Source organism: Pelecanus crispus, chromosome 9 (genome assembly GCF_030463565.1).
Source record: "Pelecanus crispus isolate bPelCri1 chromosome 9, bPelCri1.pri, whole genome shotgun sequence".
NCBI classification, from domain to species: Eukaryota; Metazoa; Chordata; class Aves; order Pelecaniformes; family Pelecanidae; genus Pelecanus; species Pelecanus crispus.
In genome coordinates, this window is record NC_134651.1 from 548,980 (window position 1) to 567,134 (window position 18,155).

The 18,155-nt window shown below is 43.5% G+C and overlaps 2 protein-coding genes across 6 annotated transcripts; one reads left to right on the forward strand and one right to left on the reverse strand.

The window, feature by feature from the left end:
- Positions 1 to 309: 309 nt before the first annotated feature.
- SERP1 (stress associated endoplasmic reticulum protein 1) lies at positions 310 to 1,275 on the reverse strand. 2 transcript variants are annotated; one of them, XM_075716668.1, is made up of 4 exons: positions 1,256 to 1,275; positions 1,046 to 1,130; positions 895 to 970; positions 310 to 653 (listed from the first exon to the last, which is right to left on the reverse strand). In XM_075716668.1, exons 2-4 carry the CDS (start codon positions 1,127 to 1,129, stop codon positions 613 to 615), a joined length of 201 nt encoding a protein of 66 aa, XP_075572783.1. In that variant the 5' UTR covers position 1,130; positions 1,256 to 1,275; the 3' UTR covers positions 310 to 612. The 2 variants fall into 2 exon arrangements, with proteins under 2 accessions (XP_075572783.1, XP_075572782.1); XM_075716667.1 differs by lacking the exon at positions 1,256 to 1,275 and having other exon boundaries at positions 1,046 to 1,187.
- Positions 1,276 to 1,501: 226 nt separating this feature from the next.
- EIF2A (eukaryotic translation initiation factor 2A) lies at positions 1,502 to 17,784 on the forward strand. 4 transcript variants are annotated; one of them, XM_075716269.1, is made up of 14 exons: positions 1,502 to 1,535; positions 4,231 to 4,300; positions 4,637 to 4,711; positions 6,189 to 6,307; positions 7,477 to 7,576; positions 7,956 to 8,038; positions 9,348 to 9,421; positions 9,562 to 9,706; positions 10,681 to 10,797; positions 13,077 to 13,648; positions 15,358 to 15,474; positions 16,355 to 16,483; positions 17,476 to 17,541; positions 17,626 to 17,784. In XM_075716269.1, the coding sequence occupies exons 1-14, from the start codon at positions 1,508 to 1,510 to the stop codon at positions 17,689 to 17,691; spliced, it is 1,761 nt and encodes a 586-aa protein (XP_075572384.1). In that variant the 5' UTR covers positions 1,502 to 1,507; the 3' UTR covers positions 17,692 to 17,784. The 4 variants fall into 4 exon arrangements, with proteins under 4 accessions (XP_075572384.1, XP_075572385.1, XP_075572386.1 ...); XM_075716272.1 differs by lacking the exon at positions 1,502 to 1,535 and adding an exon at positions 2,680 to 2,882; XM_075716270.1 differs by lacking the exon at positions 4,637 to 4,711.
- The last annotated feature ends 371 nt before the right edge of the window (positions 17,785 to 18,155 follow it).

Genomic DNA, 18,155 nt, shown 5'->3' on the forward strand with positions numbered 1-18,155 from the left:
ACAAACAAGCATTTCATATTTATTAGAACACGAGGTATAGGATATTTCCCGTCGCGGTAAGCGTTTGCGCGCTAACGCACTGCCACATGCTGCAGTGAGACTACTCTACGCGTACAGAGAGGACGAGTCGCTTTGGTAAGCTACAGAACGCTGCGCGGCCCAGCTGCTGCGTTATGAACATGCTCCATACTCCAGCTACTATAAAAATCCTGGCTGCCGACTTAAATAAAACCATTTCCAGCTATACAGAGACTTAAACAGATCACAAGACCGGCCTTTACAGCAGACGTCAATTCCTAAGTATCTACATCGCGTACAGCTTAACGTATCTACAGAGAACATGACCGTATACTTCACCGAATAAGTAGGTCCACGATTGTAGATCAACAATATAATTTTATTGCTTTATACATGTGGTGCTGTTCAAGGCACTGTGGCACGGGCTAGAAAACTCGGAATGACTCCTGAAGGGACCTGGAATGTGGCACGGCCGATGCCGAGCACCGCTCCTGGGCAGCCGCTGCGACGAACCGGGGCTGACGGGGCGCCGGCCGGGGGCACAGTTCATGGCAGCGCTGGGGGCGCGGGGGGCCTGGCCCGGCGCCGGGCCCCTCACATGCCCATCCGGATGCTCTGGATGATCTGGAAGATGGCTGCAAGAGAGCGGGGGGGGGAGCGCTCGCCGGACAGCGCCCGCAGGCCAGGCGGGCAGGCCGCAGCGGGCTCGCCGGCAAGGGGGCCGAGAGGGCCGGCAACGGGGGCCGAGAGGGCCGGCAACGGGGGCCGAGAGGGCCGGCAACGGGGGCCCACAGGGCCGGCAACGGGGGCCCACAGGGCCGGCAACGGGGGCCCACAGGGCCGGCAACGGCGCCGGGCCCGCCCGCGCCCGCTTACCTGATCCGCAGACCACGAAGATGAACAGCGCCAGCAGCCAGGGCCCGACCGACGCCTTCTCCTCCGGCGCCGTCCTCTGCGGGCACAGCAGCGCCGTCAGCCCCCGGCCGCCGCCCCGCCCCGCCCCGGCCCCCCCCGCCCCGCCGCGCACCGAGGTCTTGGCGACGTTCCCGCGCTGCGTGATGTTCTTGCTGTGCTTCTCGTTGGCCATGCGGATGCGCTGCTTGGCCACCATGCTGCACGGCGGGGCGGGACGGGACGGGACGGGACGGGACGGACGGGCCGGGCCAACGCCGCCGCCGCTCCGCTCCGCTCGGCTCGGCTCCGGGCTCCGCGCGCCGCCCGCTGCCAGCGTCAGCACCGCGCGGCGCCGCCCGCCGGAAACACGCGCAAACGCACGCGGGGCGGGGCCGCCGCCCGCCGCCAACCCGCGCGCCCGCCGGCCCAGCCCTTCCGGGGCAGCGCGCGCCGGCGGCGGGCCGTCAGCGGCCGCCTCCCCCCGTCACGTGCGGGCACCTCCGCCCCGCGCGACGTGGACGTCTCTGGGGCGGCCGCGCGGCGCCGCTCACCCGGAAGCGGAAGGAGCCGGAACGCGCCGGGCCGCCGCGCCAAGATGGCGCCCCCCGCGCCGCTGCTGGCGGGTGAGTCGGGCCCGGGCGGCCCAGCGCGGGGACCGGGACCGGGACCGGGAGCAGGCAGGCAGGCAGGCAGGCAGGCAGGCGCCGCGTTGGGCTGAGGCGGCCCCGTGCCCTCCGCTGGTCCCTTCCCCGGGGCGCGCTGCCGCGGCGTGGCCGCTCCCGGCCCTGGGTCCCGGCCCCGGGTCCCGGCCCCGGCCTCGCCGGGCCGTGTTGTGGCCTCGTGGGCGCGCTCGGCCCTTGGCCCGCGGCCCGGCCTTGCCCTGGGGGTGCCACCTCCTCCCCGTCCTTTCCTCGCCTGAGGAGCCGCTGGTCCGCCAGCGGGCCTCCCGCCGGCTCCGCCGCGGGGAGGTGCTCGGGCGCACAAAAGCACGCTTTTTAAAAGCTTTCTTGTTCTTTTCCCTGGGTTAATGCCCTCGTGCGGCCAGCTGGTAACTGGTGAATCGCTGCCGGAGATGCTGTGCTAGAGGGGACGGGGCGGCTGGGGGAGGGCAGGGCAGGGCAGCCCCTCCGCCCAGCCGGGCCCCCCGGGTTCGGAGCGGGTGGTGGCGGCCCCGGGGGCTGCAGGAGGTGGGGGTCGGCCCAGCGCAGTCTGCAAAGGGCTTCGCAGCTAGCAGGAGCTCACAGCCGACTGAAGCATCTTCACCGCATCTTGCGGGCTTACCACTGTATTTCGTGGCATTTCTTTTAAGGGTCCTTCCTTTTCTCTGTTTTAAAGTTGTCCACGATATAAGGGATTTTTCCTTTCCTGTGTTTCTAAGCTTCAAACATCCGCATATTTATCCTCACTTGGGTGTATCGGGGAGTTGCAGTTGTTCAGGGTGGATTTTGGACTGCTTGCTACTGTCTGTAATCTGTTGTAAAATTGGTTTTTATTTTTTTGGGGGAGGGGGGCTAACAGAGGACCTGGAGAACAGACTCGAGGCAGGGCTGCGAAGCTAGTGGGTCATATTTAATGTGTGGTTAAAATGTACTCGAGGTATGCTAGGGGAATGGTGTACCCCCATCGAAGTACAGGGGCATACAGCAGGTGGAGATTTGAAATCTATCAAAATAGTATTTCCTCTGATCTTCTAAACTCTGGCTTAAAATGTTTTCCATTTGTTAATTTCTAAAGTGCTGCGAGGGAGGTGAAGTAAGGATACTTGGCGGTTCAAAGAGCAGCTCTGCAGGGCAGCGTAAGGATGTCTGGTGGCAGACGCTGCTGTCGTCCAGGCGTTGCGTTGCTGGATCTGCGCGTGGATTCCATCGCGTGGTTCACGTGTGGATTGACCCAGCCGAGCGGGAGCGCTGCCACTCTGCTGTCAGACCTCCCGTGCACCGCTGGCCCTAACGCTTCCTTGAAACAATACAGCTGCGGAACCGGCAGCTTGAGCTAGTACAGGTCTTGCTTTCTTGAGTCGTGTTTGTCAGTAAAAAGTTGTCACCTCAGTAGGCATCTTTGGTGTCCCAAGAAAATGCATAAGGTGCAGCTAATGCCTACATAACAATTGCCCGTTTTGTGGTTTAACTTTGAATTCTAACGTGCTTGTATTAGAACTACCTGAAAAAAGGTTTGTTTTATTCACTATGTAACAATTCCAGCTGTGTGATTTTGCCTGAATCTGTCTTTATTTCTTGTTTGTTTTCTAGTGCCGTAAGCATGGCAATGTCTCTGGGAAAAAAATGAAGTTTGAAACACATTCTATATTGATATTTCTTTCATGCTTCCTGTTTTCCAAGTTGAACTTCAATATTGAAACTAACAATAGGGCAAATCCTGTCTCACATCAGCAAAAAAATCAGTCCAACACAATCTTTCTTTGGCAAATGCTCTTCCTGTGTTTAGGCAGCTAAGCCTCGCTTCGGGGAGTGGCTGGGCAGCCCCTTTCAGCTCCACTGTGCAGGACTCCTGTGCAGCTCTTGCCGTGATGGAGAATTTTCAGCTTCTGCAAGTTAGGCTTCATGAAAGTGCCTCCTGCAGCAGGGTTGAGAGCTGTGGACCATCGGCAAGTTTAGGACGAGATGTCGTCCCACTCTATGTCCTTCCTTATGCAGGCGCAGCTCTTCTGTAGTTTGAGGTCATCCTGCGAGATGAAGCCAGACTCTTGTTTTGTGGTATCCAGAGAGGGGATGGTGGGCAATGGGCTCAAGCTGAAATCCAGGAAATTGCACTAAAACATAAGAAAAACTGTTTTACTCTGAGACTGAACGCGGCACAGGCTGCCTGGAGAGGCTGTGGATCTCCACCCTTGGGATGCTCGCTTCCCGGCCGGGCACGGCCCCGCAGCCCGGTGTCGCTGGCCCTGCCGGAGCCGGGGAGGGGAGGGCTCCAGGGGTGCCCCTGCCTCAGCCCCTCTGCCGTGCGCCTGGTTTGGCTCCGTCCTGCCCCGCCACCCTCCGCGGTGCTCCTGCTCCCTTCTTTGCACTGGCACCAGTGCTCCTGTGGCAGAGGGACGAACCGGTTCCTGAACTGGCCCTGCTGGGAAGGCCGCGCTGCCTCTGTCCTCTGTTTTAATCCTGCGGCTGCCTTGGATGAAGCCAGCTGTCTCGGCACATGTTACGTTCTGAATTTCCTTTACAACCCTCTCTCTCATTTACTCTCATTTACGCAAGCAGGGGAAAAGCGTGTGCAGGTCTCGAGGTTCATAAATTAGAAAAAGCTTTTGCTTTGGATAATTTTCTGAATTTGAAATGAGGAGTTATTTGTTTGCTCTTCCAGTGAGAGGATCCGAAGGGCTTTATATGGTGAATGGGCCACCTAGTTTCACGGAGAGCACGGCGTTTCAAAGGTACTGTTGTTATCACTATTTTTGATCTTTTGCACAAAATAAATAATTTTCTAAAAAATAAAGGTAGACTCTAGAATTGAAAAATGTATAAATACAAGTGAATTTTTTCCTACTGTCAACAGTTTAGAAAATTGATGGTTTTGAAGGTTTTACGCTTGCCTGACTTCTCATTGCCCAGGTAATAATCACTGAACAATTGCAGAGTAGATTGAACTGTTACAAAGTGCTGTTTGGGAGCACAGCAGGAACATCAGTGCATTGCTTTTTCTGTTTGTTAAAAATACCTTAACTTACGCAATATGTTTGAATACTAATGTGCATTTCTTATTTCTGTAGGGACTCTGGAAAAAGTTGCAAAGCTGTTGCTTTTAGCAAGGACGGTTCCCTCTTTGCCTGGTGCAATGGAGAAAAGTTGGTGCATTTTGTGATATTAATCATTTAGTTTGTATTAAATAAACCGAGTCAATTATGCCCCATTTGTTCTTGTCTGTGTAAAGGCTATTGCTGTTAACGAAAAATGTTTGCATACACACTTTAAATGCAGTTTATTTTTGCATTATTCGCAGCAGTGGCTTTGTTTCATGAATATCAGATGAAATATTTCCTGTTTTTCTTATATTTATAACGCACACATTCCTGTGGAATCTGGATATGCTTTGTTTGGTTGTTTTGTTCATACTTTCCAGTACAATAGTACCTGGTTTTCTGGGATTGATCTATTAGTAAAGTTCACAGAAAATGAAGATTCTATACACCTTATGTACAAACGTCACAAGGTTGGTTTTTTTTTATAGACCAGGTGCATTAGAGTTTACTAGAGACTGTCCTTTACATAAGAGTGCCTCATGGGGTTGCTGCTATAAAGAGGTGATAAGGCTTTTTCTGAAATGTCAGTATTGTTACTAACAGGTTAAAAAAATCTGCAAAAGTATTTAGTAATACTTTTCTTTTAAGTTTTCTTTAAAAAAACATTTCTTTTGAAGTAGGTAACTTAGATGTAGGATTCATTACTTTCACAGTTGTTTCTCATTCTCCAAAATATCCAGGCTCTTCATTTTTCATTAAAAAAAGTATTTTTGTCAATTGGAAAGGTCCATTTCCAGAAAATGTTTGTGGAGAAAAGTGTTTTTCAACCAACCAGGTTGTATATCCAGGTACCCGTGCTTTAAATGAGAATATTGCAAACGGCAAATCTGTCTAGTCCTGCCATGCCTCTTTGTTTTGGGGGCTGTCCATCTTCCTTCATTTGTGAAGGGGGAGCAGTTAGTGAGATGCTGCGGAATAGGCTCCTAATGCAGCTTCTGAGAACAGCAGTGGCTTGCACACATCTCAATGTGATCTTTTTTGTTTCTCTGGATTCCATATGTGGCAGATCTTTAATATACAGTGCTTGACCTTGTTTGTTCAGCTGTCTGACCTTTGCTTTTTATTGTCCATGTCTCCCTCCATCCCCCAAACTCGAAAAGCCCAAATGTTAAATGTTGTATCCTTATAGATGGAAGACCTTTAAAAATACGTGGGGTAAATGCGTGTTTTAATTCAGTTAGAATCTTTCTGTTGGACGTTGCTCAGCTTTAGCACTGTAGAAGTGTGGACGGACTCTCTATGGATAGAGTATATCTTGTCTCTGGTTCAGAGTTTAAATGTTGCAGATAAAAATATGTGATATGTTTTGACCAGTGCTTTCACTTAGTTTCTGTTAGGCTTGGGTATCTGGTTTTAAAATGTGTTCTTGCAAAAATTTAGTAAAAACAGGAGGGGGAAAAAAGCTCTTCTCATTTTGTTACATTGGCCAAATTCAGAACAGGTCAAATACATGAAAAGTTACTTTGGCTATTAATTAACTATTCCAAGCATGTTTTATTGAAATAGCGTCTTTTGGTTCCAGAGTAAATATTGTTAATGTCACCAGCGCTGAGTTACTCCGTTCCTTTGATCTTCCAAAGGCAGTTTGCCTTGAGTTCTCGCCAAAGAATAATGTTCTGGCAACATGGCAGGCCTATACAAGTGAGTATTTTACCACCTTTAAAAGTACACGGGGTAACTGCATATTTTAATTCGGTTTGCAGGCTTTCCATTACCTGATTTGTCATTGTAGCATATTTATTGGCTGAATGAGCAGTATAGGAGGAGTACAGAAAGTTACATGTGTCATCAAGTATATAGTGGAGGAGGGAGGGATGCCATCTTCTGAAAGCATTTGGTATCGACCGTTCTTACAAACACTAAGTCAGACTGCACGTACTAACGATTACTCTATCACGTAAATCGTGCGTTTCTAAAAATTGGTAACTGATGTTAGTGCAAAGAGTGCGTCTGAATAACACACTGTTCAAGCAGTTTAGATTCTTGTATAAGACAAGGAGAAGTGTAAGCTGTCTCAGAGTAGTCGTGTCCTCCACTGGGCACAGCTGACTTGAGTGTTCTCCATTGTCCAGAGGGCTTTATTCTCCCCTCTGCCTCTCTATGGAGTTTATGTTCCCGATTTAGATAGCCTCAGTCTCATCTAAGTTGCCTATGTAAAGCAGGCGGTGTAAATGCTTCCTTAGAGAGAAAGAGCTGGCCATAAGCTGAGCGTGTGGGAAGCGGTCTGGGACAGGTTGTAGGACAAGACAGGGCAGCGCAAGTGACAGAATTGATGCCAGCTGTGGACTGTTGGAGAACTGTTCGGGGGCCTGTTTTGAATCATTGGTGCAAACAGGCTGTAGTATCTGGCGTGAGTAGAAGGGTATAGAGAGTTTAAAACCGGCAGAACCACTTTGTATGGCTTGCAGATAGAGCTGTGACTGCAGTGTGATGGACAAAACGTGTTGCATTCTCTTGAGAACAAAAGTAGGAATGGAGAACATAGCCTCATTGTTTGCCAAGAGGACAGCTTTTGATTTTCATTAAAAAACACACATTAAAAAATCTGTCCTAGTGTTGGTGGTCCTTGTCTTGTAATGGGAGTAGAAACCCTACGCTTCCAAATGTTAGTTCTTTCTGTAGACTGAAAGACTTACGTTAGTAGGTAAAGCAATTGGCGGTCTAGGGTTTAGTCCCTCAGGGGGTGGGATGCTTCTTGTTAGAAGTTTATGCATGTTTGGTTGCTTGTAGAATCATGAGATGGAATGTCATCATGGTGAAGCAGATTTAATCCCCAGAGACCGCTATTGTGATCCATGTTTTTGTTGCAGCTGCTAAAGATGGCGCAGCGGGGGTGCCCAACCTACAACTTTACGATGTGAAAACTGGAAAATGTTTAAAATCTTTCATCCAGAAAAAGATGCAGAACTGGTAAATAGCTTTTCCAGATGTTAATTGTTTGAAAAAAAAAGTCATTTTCAAAATCTGATCCAGGTAAATAGAACTTTTAGTGTGGTGTTGGCTTTCAAAATACTGCCTGCTACTAGCTGCAGCAAGTATCTGTGCTTGTAAGTATCTCTGTACGTAGTTAATTGTTCATTTCTTAGTATAAATTCACTATCATTTTGCACCACAGAGAAAGCTGGGGAGACAGTAACTACATCTAGTTGTATGGTTTTTACTATACAGATGTCATTTGTCCATTTGAAACATGTATCATGTTTGAACTTGCTTCAGAAATGGAGGAAAAAAATTCTAGACTGCTGAAGATGAGCATCACTCTGTTTCTAATTTTTTTCTTAAAATGTAGGTGTCCTTGTTGGGCAGATGATGAAAGCATTTGTGCCAGAAATGTAAACAATGAAGTGCACTTCTTTGAAAACAACAACTTCAGTAAGCAAGTATTTCTATAAGATAGTTTCATTGCATTCTATATAGGCATCTTCTTTTGGGTGGGTTTTTTATCTGCTTTCAGTTTTTTTCCTCATTTCTTCTTTGGCTTCCTTTTTATGTGAAATACTGCCTACACTGAATTTGGAATTCAGAATTATCATGTTTTAATGAAGTATGTTTTCACTTCCTTGTTTATCTTTTCACTTATACTTTATACTTGTCTGGTATGAAATGCATCTAATTTTCAATTAGAGGCCTGATTTTGTATTGTTTCTCACTAATGAGATCCAGGAAATTGTCAGTAGAAAATATGATTACTACTTTGGGTTGTGTGTGTTCTGTCAATGAACTATTAAAAATGGCTCATTAGAAAATTTATATTGATGGCAAAAATGAAGTTGTGAAGCTAGAGCATTTTTTCCAAGGAAACTTACTACTAGTGGTAGGGTATTTGGAGTCAACAGAGGTCAGAAAGGGAAAGGGGAAGAAAAAAGCAGGAAGATAAAAATGAATTAGAACAAAAATTTAAAGGCATAAAAGAAAACTGCTGGTGGGAGAACAGTGGTGTGCGGGTTTTTTTATTTTATTTTTTAAAGCTGCTGCAAGAATTATCTTAGGTGCTAAAAATACAGCCTATGCGAGATGCAGTTGCCTGATAATTAGCCTTACTGATGTTAATGAAGCTATGCTAGGGAAGCACGGAATTGTCTGTTCCGGCACAAGGTCTGCTGCTCTGTGCAGACTTCCTTGCTGGCATAAGGTTGTGGGTTGCTGCTGTTCGTTTACTTTTTAAAGATGCATTTCCCATAAGCTGTTTGTGTAAAGCAGCAATGTTCAGCACAGAACAGGCCTTTGTGAATGCCTCTTGCCAGGAAGAATCATCCAGTAAAGTTAGTTGTGAGGGGAGAATCCCTGGCTCTGTGCAATGGTGCGTGTTTTCCGAATGTCACTGATGCTGCTTCCTCTGAAGTCAGCCACAGATAAGGTGAAGAACGCTGCGCCTGGCTTAAAACACGAGCTGTGTTCACGTGGGGTTCAGAAGCTTCCTTGCCGTTTGAACTTCCAAATACTAAATACTGGATTTCAGATGTAGGCTTGGTTCAAGTTGGTTTTGTAAATAAAAATGTGTGATGAAATGGGAAGGTAATGGTTGGTTGTCTACTAAAAGAAATCCTTTATATATACACTGTTCTTTATTATCCATGATACAGACCCATAAGAAGGTATAGTTAAGTAATCCAGGCTAACGTGGTTTGTCATTGATGTCATCACATCTGTGACCTCTTTTTTTTTTTTTTTTTTCCCCCAGATACTATTGCAAATAAACTGCATTTGCAAAAGGTTAATGATTTTGTGTTATCTCCAGGAGCACAGCCAACCAAGGTACTTCCGATGTTTTTTCCAATCTTTTTCTTGGTTTTCTTCAAAAAATTACTGTAATTCTAGTACCATATACTAGTAGAGTGTAGACCCTGTGCTGCCAAGAATATCATCTGCAATAAAATCTCGTGGCTTTGTTTTAGGTTGCTGTGTATGTTCCGGGCAGTAAAGGTGCACCATCGTTCGTTAGACTCTATCAGTATCCCAACTTTGGCGGCCCTCAGTCTGCACTAGCTAATAAAAGTTTCTTTAAAGCTGACAAGGTGACAATGCTATGGAACAAAAAAGGTACAACAGCTGTATGTTTAAACTTTTATATTCCACCCATTTTGGATTTAATTACTTTATTTACTGTGTGGGTTTTGCATTTAATTTGCATGTGCAGATAAATACTGAAGAAATCCATTAATGGCAATGCAGTTTTAAGGTTACAATTCTGAATGCTCTGAAGTGCTCATAACTTTCCTGTATACAATTTTGTATATTGTAATTGGGAATATCCTACATGTTGGTAAATTTTGCAATTGAATAGAAAATTCAAATTGAATTTTGTATTCTCCGATGGTAATGTATTTAGACTGTAAACATAAGATTATACTAGAGCATAAGCTGTTCTTAATCTGTAAAATTGGGTATACGCAGACGTGTCACAATTGGGATGATTTGCACAGTCCTCTCTGTGCTTTGCTCTTTGTTAGCAATGAGGTGTTTCAGAATAATTTTGTAAAAACCATTTTGCTTCAACCCACATTGACTGGAATGCAGGAAAGGTTTACATACATGTAGAAACCACATGTGGGCACACAGTTTTCCATAAAACAGATGTACATACAAAAGCTGTTGATGAAACATTTTATTCAAGGACTGATCAGGATGCTTGGTTCCTGCCTTAGTCAGATGATGTACATACAAAAGCTGTTGATGAAACATTTTGTTCAAGGACTGATCAGGATACTTGGTTCCTGCCTTAGTCAGATGAATATCTTTTTTATGGCTGCAAGAGTATGTTCACCTATTCATAATTCAGTGATGAACGAATAGACTTGGCTTACGCTTTTTATCTGAGAAAGGAGGAGACTTGTTCCATTTGGGTTGATGTTTAGGAAAAATTAAATTCAGAAGAGAATGATACCACCACATTACACAAGCAACTGACTAGAATTCATAATCAAACTAGTTTCTCTTTGTTCATGGTATTTTGTGAAATAGTTTATATAATTTGCAGTAAGTGTATTGAAATAACTGTATGTCTGTTCTGTTAGCTACTGCTGTGCTAGTAATAGCTAGTACGGAAGTTGATAAAACAGGTGCTTCGTACTATGGAGAGCAAACTCTGCACTACATTGCAACAAATGGAGAAAGTGCGGTTGTACAATTGCGTAAGTAGCTCTCGGGCATTTTTTCATTGTATTACAGCTCTCGATAGTGGGAACTGCTGTTTCACCAGCTTTTGTTTAACGTATGAGGGGTTTTTTTGTTAGTGTAACAAAGTAATCTTTTTGTTAAAAAATGAAGTACTCAACAAAAAATTATTCTTGAGAATTTTTTTTTTTTAAAATCTGGAGTAAGGTAGGTTGTTTTTTCTTTTTTTTAATAACTGAATTATCTTCTTGTCTCCCGTATACTTGTTGTCTTAATGTCAGTGGCAGAGTGCACATGCTTTCAGTTAAAATATACAAATAAACTGCTTCTGAGTGTGTTCATGTGCACAGGAAGGGAATTGTGCATGTTTACTAAGGAAACACTTGGACAATGGAGCCAGCTTAATATCTGAGAAACCAAAATGGGCAGGAAAGTATGTTACCAAACAGAATAACCTTACGTGTACTTTTAGACATGCAGCTGATGCTGTTACTCTAGGAACAGGGGCAGAGTGAGAGCATTTTTTTTTTTTTAAAGTATGTTAGAAAATGGAATTCCTATATTTGGTATAGTAAAATGGAAAGAGTTCTAAGCCATAAAAATGACATGTTGGGGAGAAGCAGGTTGATGCTCTTAATTTCATTCAGTGTCTTGTTTGAAGTCCATTTATTAATTTCCCCTATGATGGTATTTTTTCACTATCTTGAGTTGTTGCTGTTTATGTTAAACACTTGTCTTGTTTGGGATTATAAAGAGGCTAGCTTGTGAATATTTCAAAACACTGGGGATGGGGTGATGTAGACTATCTCTGCTTAAGTGACTGTAAAGAGACTGAATATATTCTCTTCAATACTAGTGCTGAGAACATCTGCAGTTTGCCTTCTGTAGCAAAACTTGTGGTAGCAAGTACTGTGCCCCGTTTCCCTTTGTTGCTAACTTCACTGGGGAAAAATAATCAGGATTTACTGTAACTCAGTATCTAGAATCTCTCTGGGAGCACTTTCCTGGATTGGGAACACTACTTGTTTATTACATGCTTATTAAAACCTTCTTTGCCCTTTGAAATGCGTCTTTATTAAACAGGAAGCTTATCATTAAGTTTCATTTAATGTAGCTATTCCTTTTGAAGGAAAAAAAAAAAACAAACTGTCTTGTAAACCTGTTTTTTTCCAACAAAAGCAAGTGGTGGGCACTTGGAGTGAGTGGTGCCTGATTTTCTGTGGATTTGTATCTTCTGGTTACTTCTGAGGTCCAATTTTGAAGCTTTTTTCACACTAGCATTTGTAGAGGGTTTTTTCATTTTTGACTAATACATGCTCGTGCTGCAGCCTTTGCCTTAGCTGTTGAAGCCCATATAAAGCTGCCTTCATCTCTCCAGCTGCCTACTGTCATGAAATGTGCAGGAAGACCTCTGTCTCTGCACTTGCATTTGGTTAATGTCACCTAAAAAGTTCTAAAGGGGAAAACACAGGGTGATTGCTTGCACAGCCTAGTTTCTAAAGATAATGAGGCTTTAGAATAACAACAGGAATGAACAATTTAAATAGTTTGGGTCAACGTCTGGATTTAAGAATTGTCAGTAATGCACTTGGCATTTATCTGAAATACAGGTAAAGATATCCAGATTATGAAAAATTATAATGAGCTATGGTTTTTACTTACCCCTGTATATTTTACATGAGATTCCATCACTAATTCATCATTCTTCAGTATCTCCTAATGTTCTGACACCCAGAATAGCTTCTGACAATATCAAGTTTTAATTATTATGTGTAAAACCATTTATTGTGTGTGCTCTCACTTTAAAATCTGTCTCATAAAATACCCTGCGTGAGCACAGTCCAAAGATAACTTAGATCAGTATTTTGCTGAGCTGTGTGCTATTTCTTACATTAAAAAAAGAGGAACTAGTATCCAGCTGGTATAAAACTCCTGTTTTTGCAGGTTTCTAGTGGGACAGTTTGAGAAGGTCCTGAGAGATCATACTTGAATAATGAGGAAAAAAATAAAGGAATTTTTTTACATGAAAAAAATATGCTTACTGTTAAAGTGCTGATGCTGACCCTACAGAGGTAATTTGGAATGGCTGCAGTTATTGTTGCAAACCTTAACTAAAATTATCAGAAGATAAAATGTTGTTTCTGCATCTATTGTTAGAAGAATTCATTTTCACTGTCAGTAATTAGATCACAGCATTTTAGCAAAGCATGAAGTTAAGAATCGCTATTGATTTTACTTTTGCTTGTACTGAAAAGATATAATCTCCTAACAGCTGCATATTTTCCTTTTCCTTTAGCAAAAAATGGTCCTATTTATGATGTTGTTTGGAACCCCAATTCTGTTGAGTTCTGTGCTGTGTATGGTTTTATGCCTGCCAAAGCAACAGTGTTTAATCTGAAATGTGACCCCGTCTTTGATTTTGGAACCGGTCCTCGCAATGCTGCCTACTACAGCCCCCATGGACACATCCTAGTGCTAGCAGGATTTGGAAATCTCAGGGGACAGATGGAAGTGTGGGATGTTAAGAACTACAAACTCATTTCCAAACCAGTAGCCTCGGATTCCACGTACTTTGCTTGGTGTCCTGATGGGGAACATATCGTAACAGCTACGTGTGCTCCCAGGCTACGGGTCAGTAATGGTTACAAGATTTGGCACTACACTGGCTCGCTATTGCACAGCTACGAAGTTCCATCAAATGAAGAAATGTGGCAGGTTTTCTGGCAGCCCTTCTTGGATGGAGTGTTCCCAGCGAAAGCAGTAAAATACCAGGCAGTTCCAAGTGAATTGCCCAGTGCTGAGCCAAAGCCTGCCCAAGCGTACAGACCTCCAGCCCTGAGAAACAAACCTGTAACAAGCTCCAAGCTGGTAAGTAGGCAGTCTCATACACGAACTGCGTTGGTCTGTTTCATTGCTTTGCCTGTCTTTGAAGCTTGGCCTCAAATATGTGTATATATTTAATGAGAGACATTAGAAGAGTAATCAGACTGACAGTAGTATTGTGGGGTTTTTGAGAGGTTTTCTTGATAATCCTCTCGACACTTTGCTCACTGTTTGCAAGAAGGTGTGCTAGAAAACTGAAATTTTGTTGGTCCAAACACTCTCCTTTTACAAAGTCATTTGCAAGCTTTAAAAACGCTCTCTACAACATGCACTGGAACAATAAACTGCAGATTTGGTTTATAGTGAAATTGGGTACTCTAGTTAAGATAGAAGTCTCTTGATTTGGGTGACCCGACTTACCAGTCTAAACCCAGCTAGACAGGTGGGTGACTGTCCTCCCAACAGCTTTTTTTTTTTTCTCTTTATGTCAGTTTACTTGCTAGAGACGATTTGATTTTTAGCAAGTCAGTTGCAGTTTAAGCAGGTTTCAGTATAGTGACCTACTTGTCTAATTAGTTTCTTTTCTGCAAGTTTTCAAAGTAGGCTGAGTAGCAACTAATTACATTCGCCAATTGCACCCTTGACGTTTTAAGTCTCAGAGAGCTTTGATTTTGAGCCTTGTGCTTTTGAAGGAAAGACTGCTGCTTGGCTTGTGAGCGAGTTATTAATCATACTAATGTCTGATTTCACAAATTATCAACAAGCAGAGGTAGGAGAGAAAAGATGCATTAAATTAAATCATTCTGTTTACTTATATGGGCAAGAAATCTTGTCATATGCATTAAAACAATCCAGCTCCTCAATTAAGAGTTACCTTAAAAAACTGAAAGACTGAACAACCCCCCCCTTTTCACCTCCCATCTAACACCCCCCACCCCATCTCCCCTCCCAGCAAGCCATTTTTCCTTTCTTGTCACTAGGAGTTTGAGTTAAAAAGTTGTCAACAAAAGCAAAATGCCAAGCTTCAGTCATTTTGTGGTGTTTTATTCCTCTCTGATTTCATTTCCCCCCGACAGAGAAAACATCATGATTTTGTTATTTTAGCAGAAATCCATTAAATCATAGAATCATAGAATCGTCTAGGTTGGAAAAGACCTTTAAGATCATCCAGTCCAACCATTAACCTACACTACCAAGCCCACCTAAACCAATCAAGGGTAGACCAGACTGAACCATATCCCAAAGTGCCACCTCTGCCCGTTTTTTGAACACTTCCAGGGATGGGGACTCCACCACCTCTCTGGGCAGCCTGGTCCAATGCTTGACCACCCTTTCCGTAAAGAAATTTTTCCTAATTTCTAGTCTAAACCTCCCCTGGCGCAGCTTGAGCCCATTTCCTCTCGTCCTATCGCTAGCTACTTGGGAGAAGAGACCAACACCCACCTCACTACAACCTCCTTTCTTTAGGATATACAGGATAGTCCCATCCGAAATTGAGAATGGATGAGTTTGAAACCCTTTTCACACTGTCTTCTGCTACTTGAAAAAGGGCACATACCCTTCCCCCCCCCCGCCCCTTCTGCTTGCTTGCTTGCTTTGTTTTCCCTTCCTCTCCCTTTATGGTTCATCTTCATGATGTTGTCTTAAGGTCTTAAGTAGGTTTGGGGGTTCACTGTTCATTTTTTTTTTTTGTACAACACGCTTGCCAACATGGAATACAGATTTCGTAACTGTTAATTTTACATATCCTGCAGCATGAGGATGAGCCACCTCAGAATATGAAACCGCAGTCGGGAAGCAGTGATAAGCCACTCTCTAAAACGGCTCTCAAAAATCAAAGGAAACATGAAGCGAAGAAAGCTGCTAAACAGGTACTGCAGAAGTAGTTCTTTCAGGGATAATGTTAATTATTTTTCACAAATGGCACTGATCATTCTCAGAGCAGTGACCGTTAGTTGCACTGAGAACGTTCCACACGTTTTGCACGTTGTGGGGAGGGTGGTAGACTTTTTAATTGGACTAAAGCAGGTACAAAAGGATGACTTAAAAATAACAGCTTTGATTAGTTGCTGTGAATGTTAGCTGAAATCAATGTTAAGAGTAAGTAATTCTGCCCTTTCACCTTCAGACAATCTGCACAGCTTGTTCCAGTCTTAGGCTGAGAAGTTAAGAATGGTCTCGCCGCTTTGATGCGTCCCCTCAGCAGGGCAGGGCTGAGGCATGCTATCGGGGCAGACCACAGACAGCCTGTCTGGGTCACCTCTTTGCTTGCTAGTCTTTGGCTAGGTAGATAAAAATCAGTTTTTCGTATTAGCTTTCCAATTTCTACTAACTTCTGAAGCAATAATTTATTTAAGATTTTTTTTTTTTTTTAAATTTCTTACCTTGGTTTTGAGTCCTTTCTTTTACTTCAGAGACAATGACCTGCCAGTCTACCTTATAAAGTGTGTATGTGTTTGTTGTGCCATCCTTACTGATGTTTCCCTACGCTATATATGGTTGGTGTCTTGAGGAAGTAGGAATTAAACAAGAAACAGCATGTGGGTTGTTCACAGATAACCCTTTTTTTGTGGAAAGCATATATATAGGTAATGCAATACATCAAAGCAAGTCATTTACAAATTTTGGAGAACACCAGCAAACTAGTGAAAGAAGAAATATTAAATTGATCCCTTGAAATTATTAAAGACATTTTGCAGTCCTATTGTAATAGAATGTATTTTCTAGATAATGTGTTTTATTTATTTACAGGAGGCCAAAGCTGACGCAAACCAGGAATCTACACAGTCCTCGGCATCACAGAATGCACCACGGAGTGCTGTGCCTGCTGTAACATCAGGAGATCCTGAAGTAGACAAGAAGATAAAGAATTTAAAAAAGGTGAGGGGAAGTTTTTTTTTTTCTAACAAAGAGCAGATTTCTCTAAGAGCCATCTCTTAGATCTGTAGATCTAGGTCTGTAAGATCTAGTCTGATAGCAAGGTGGCTTGAGCTCAGCAGGGGAGCATTTACATAGATGGCAACTTCCTGAATTTGTAAACCTACTTCCTTTGCTTTTTCCATTTTGTAAAACAGTAGAGGTCATCACTTGCCGGGACCCTGAAGATCTTGTAAGAGCAGTGTCTAGACAGTGTAGAAGCCACTGACAGGTGCACGGAAGCATATTCCAGTCTGCTATTACCAATGCTGTTGCACGGGCGCCCAGTCCTCACAGCTGAGGGGCAGGGGTACAGCTTAAAGGTGTTTATGGTGTTTAGAAAGCGGCGGTGTGGGCTTCTTGTTTATTGGATCTTGGATCTGAGGAGGCAACCATGCTACGTGGTTTCAGTTTGTTCCCTAACTTCTAAATGATATGAGTGCCAAGTTTACTGCCAATCTTGGACATTCTTGGGATTAAACAATTTCAGAATGGAAGTTGTTTGGTTCAGGCTCGAGAATCTTTCCCGTTTCTGCATAATTCATCAGGCTTTTTTCTCTTGGCTGCCTCCTGCTTTTCATGGTCCTCTGTTTTGATTAATATTCTGGGCTTTCTGAGGAAAATGTGTGGTGAAGAGGGAGGGTGATAGTGGAGGAGTAATTTCTGAATTTGGGTCTAGCCCTTCAGTGAGATAATGCACAGTGTTTATGTTTCAGAGACTAAGAAGCGCTTCTGTTCTCTAGGTTTTGTTCTTGAAAGAAATGTCTGTTGTTGGTGGGGAATTCCAGATTGAGCATTTGGAGGTGTTTAAATGGAATGTGCCTTCCATGTTGAGACCTGACTCCTGGTAGATCAGGCAATTGCAGGTGCAGGAACTTCTATGACTGTTTCTTTTTCTATTCTTGGTTCACCAATATTTTTGTGTTAGTGTGGGGTTTTTTGTTTATTTTTTACAGAAACTAAAGGCAATTGAACAGCTGAAAGAACAAGCAGCTGCTGGCAAACAGCTGGAGAAGAATCAGGTACTGTTACGTTGTATGCAGTTTATTCCAGTTTCATTTTATGGAAAGCTGCATCTATGACATCTTGTGCTTTTTTTGTTCTAGTTGGAGAAGATTCAGAAAGAAGCTGCTCTCCTTCAAGAACTGGAAGACCTAGAACTGGGTCTTTAAAACTTCGTGGAAATCCAATGTGGCGTTAACACAAAGTTCATGCAAAATACAATTTGTATTAACTTGAACACAATAAAATGTTTTAGCAAACGACTGAGGATGCAAAAGTCTACAGATTTGCTGCACACTTGCCTTTTAAAAAGCTTTCCTAAATATTTGTGCACATGTGAAACTGTAAACAAGTAACAAATATCACATCAGCTGTTCAAACCAGAAATGTGCTCATGTTCTTAAAGCATATTGCCTAAAAAAAACAGAAGCTGCCTGTTGGTTTATCTTCCAGTTTAGGTGTGAGGAGCGAAGGTGATGAGGTTTATCCATTTGATAGCTTTATTATATTTAAAAAGATGTGATCTTTATGCAATAATGGGATGTAGATAAAAATAAAGAGCATTTAATAATAAAAAGTACTTCTGTTCTTCTGTTACAAGGGCAGAGTCTTTAAAGAATCACAGAATCGTTTA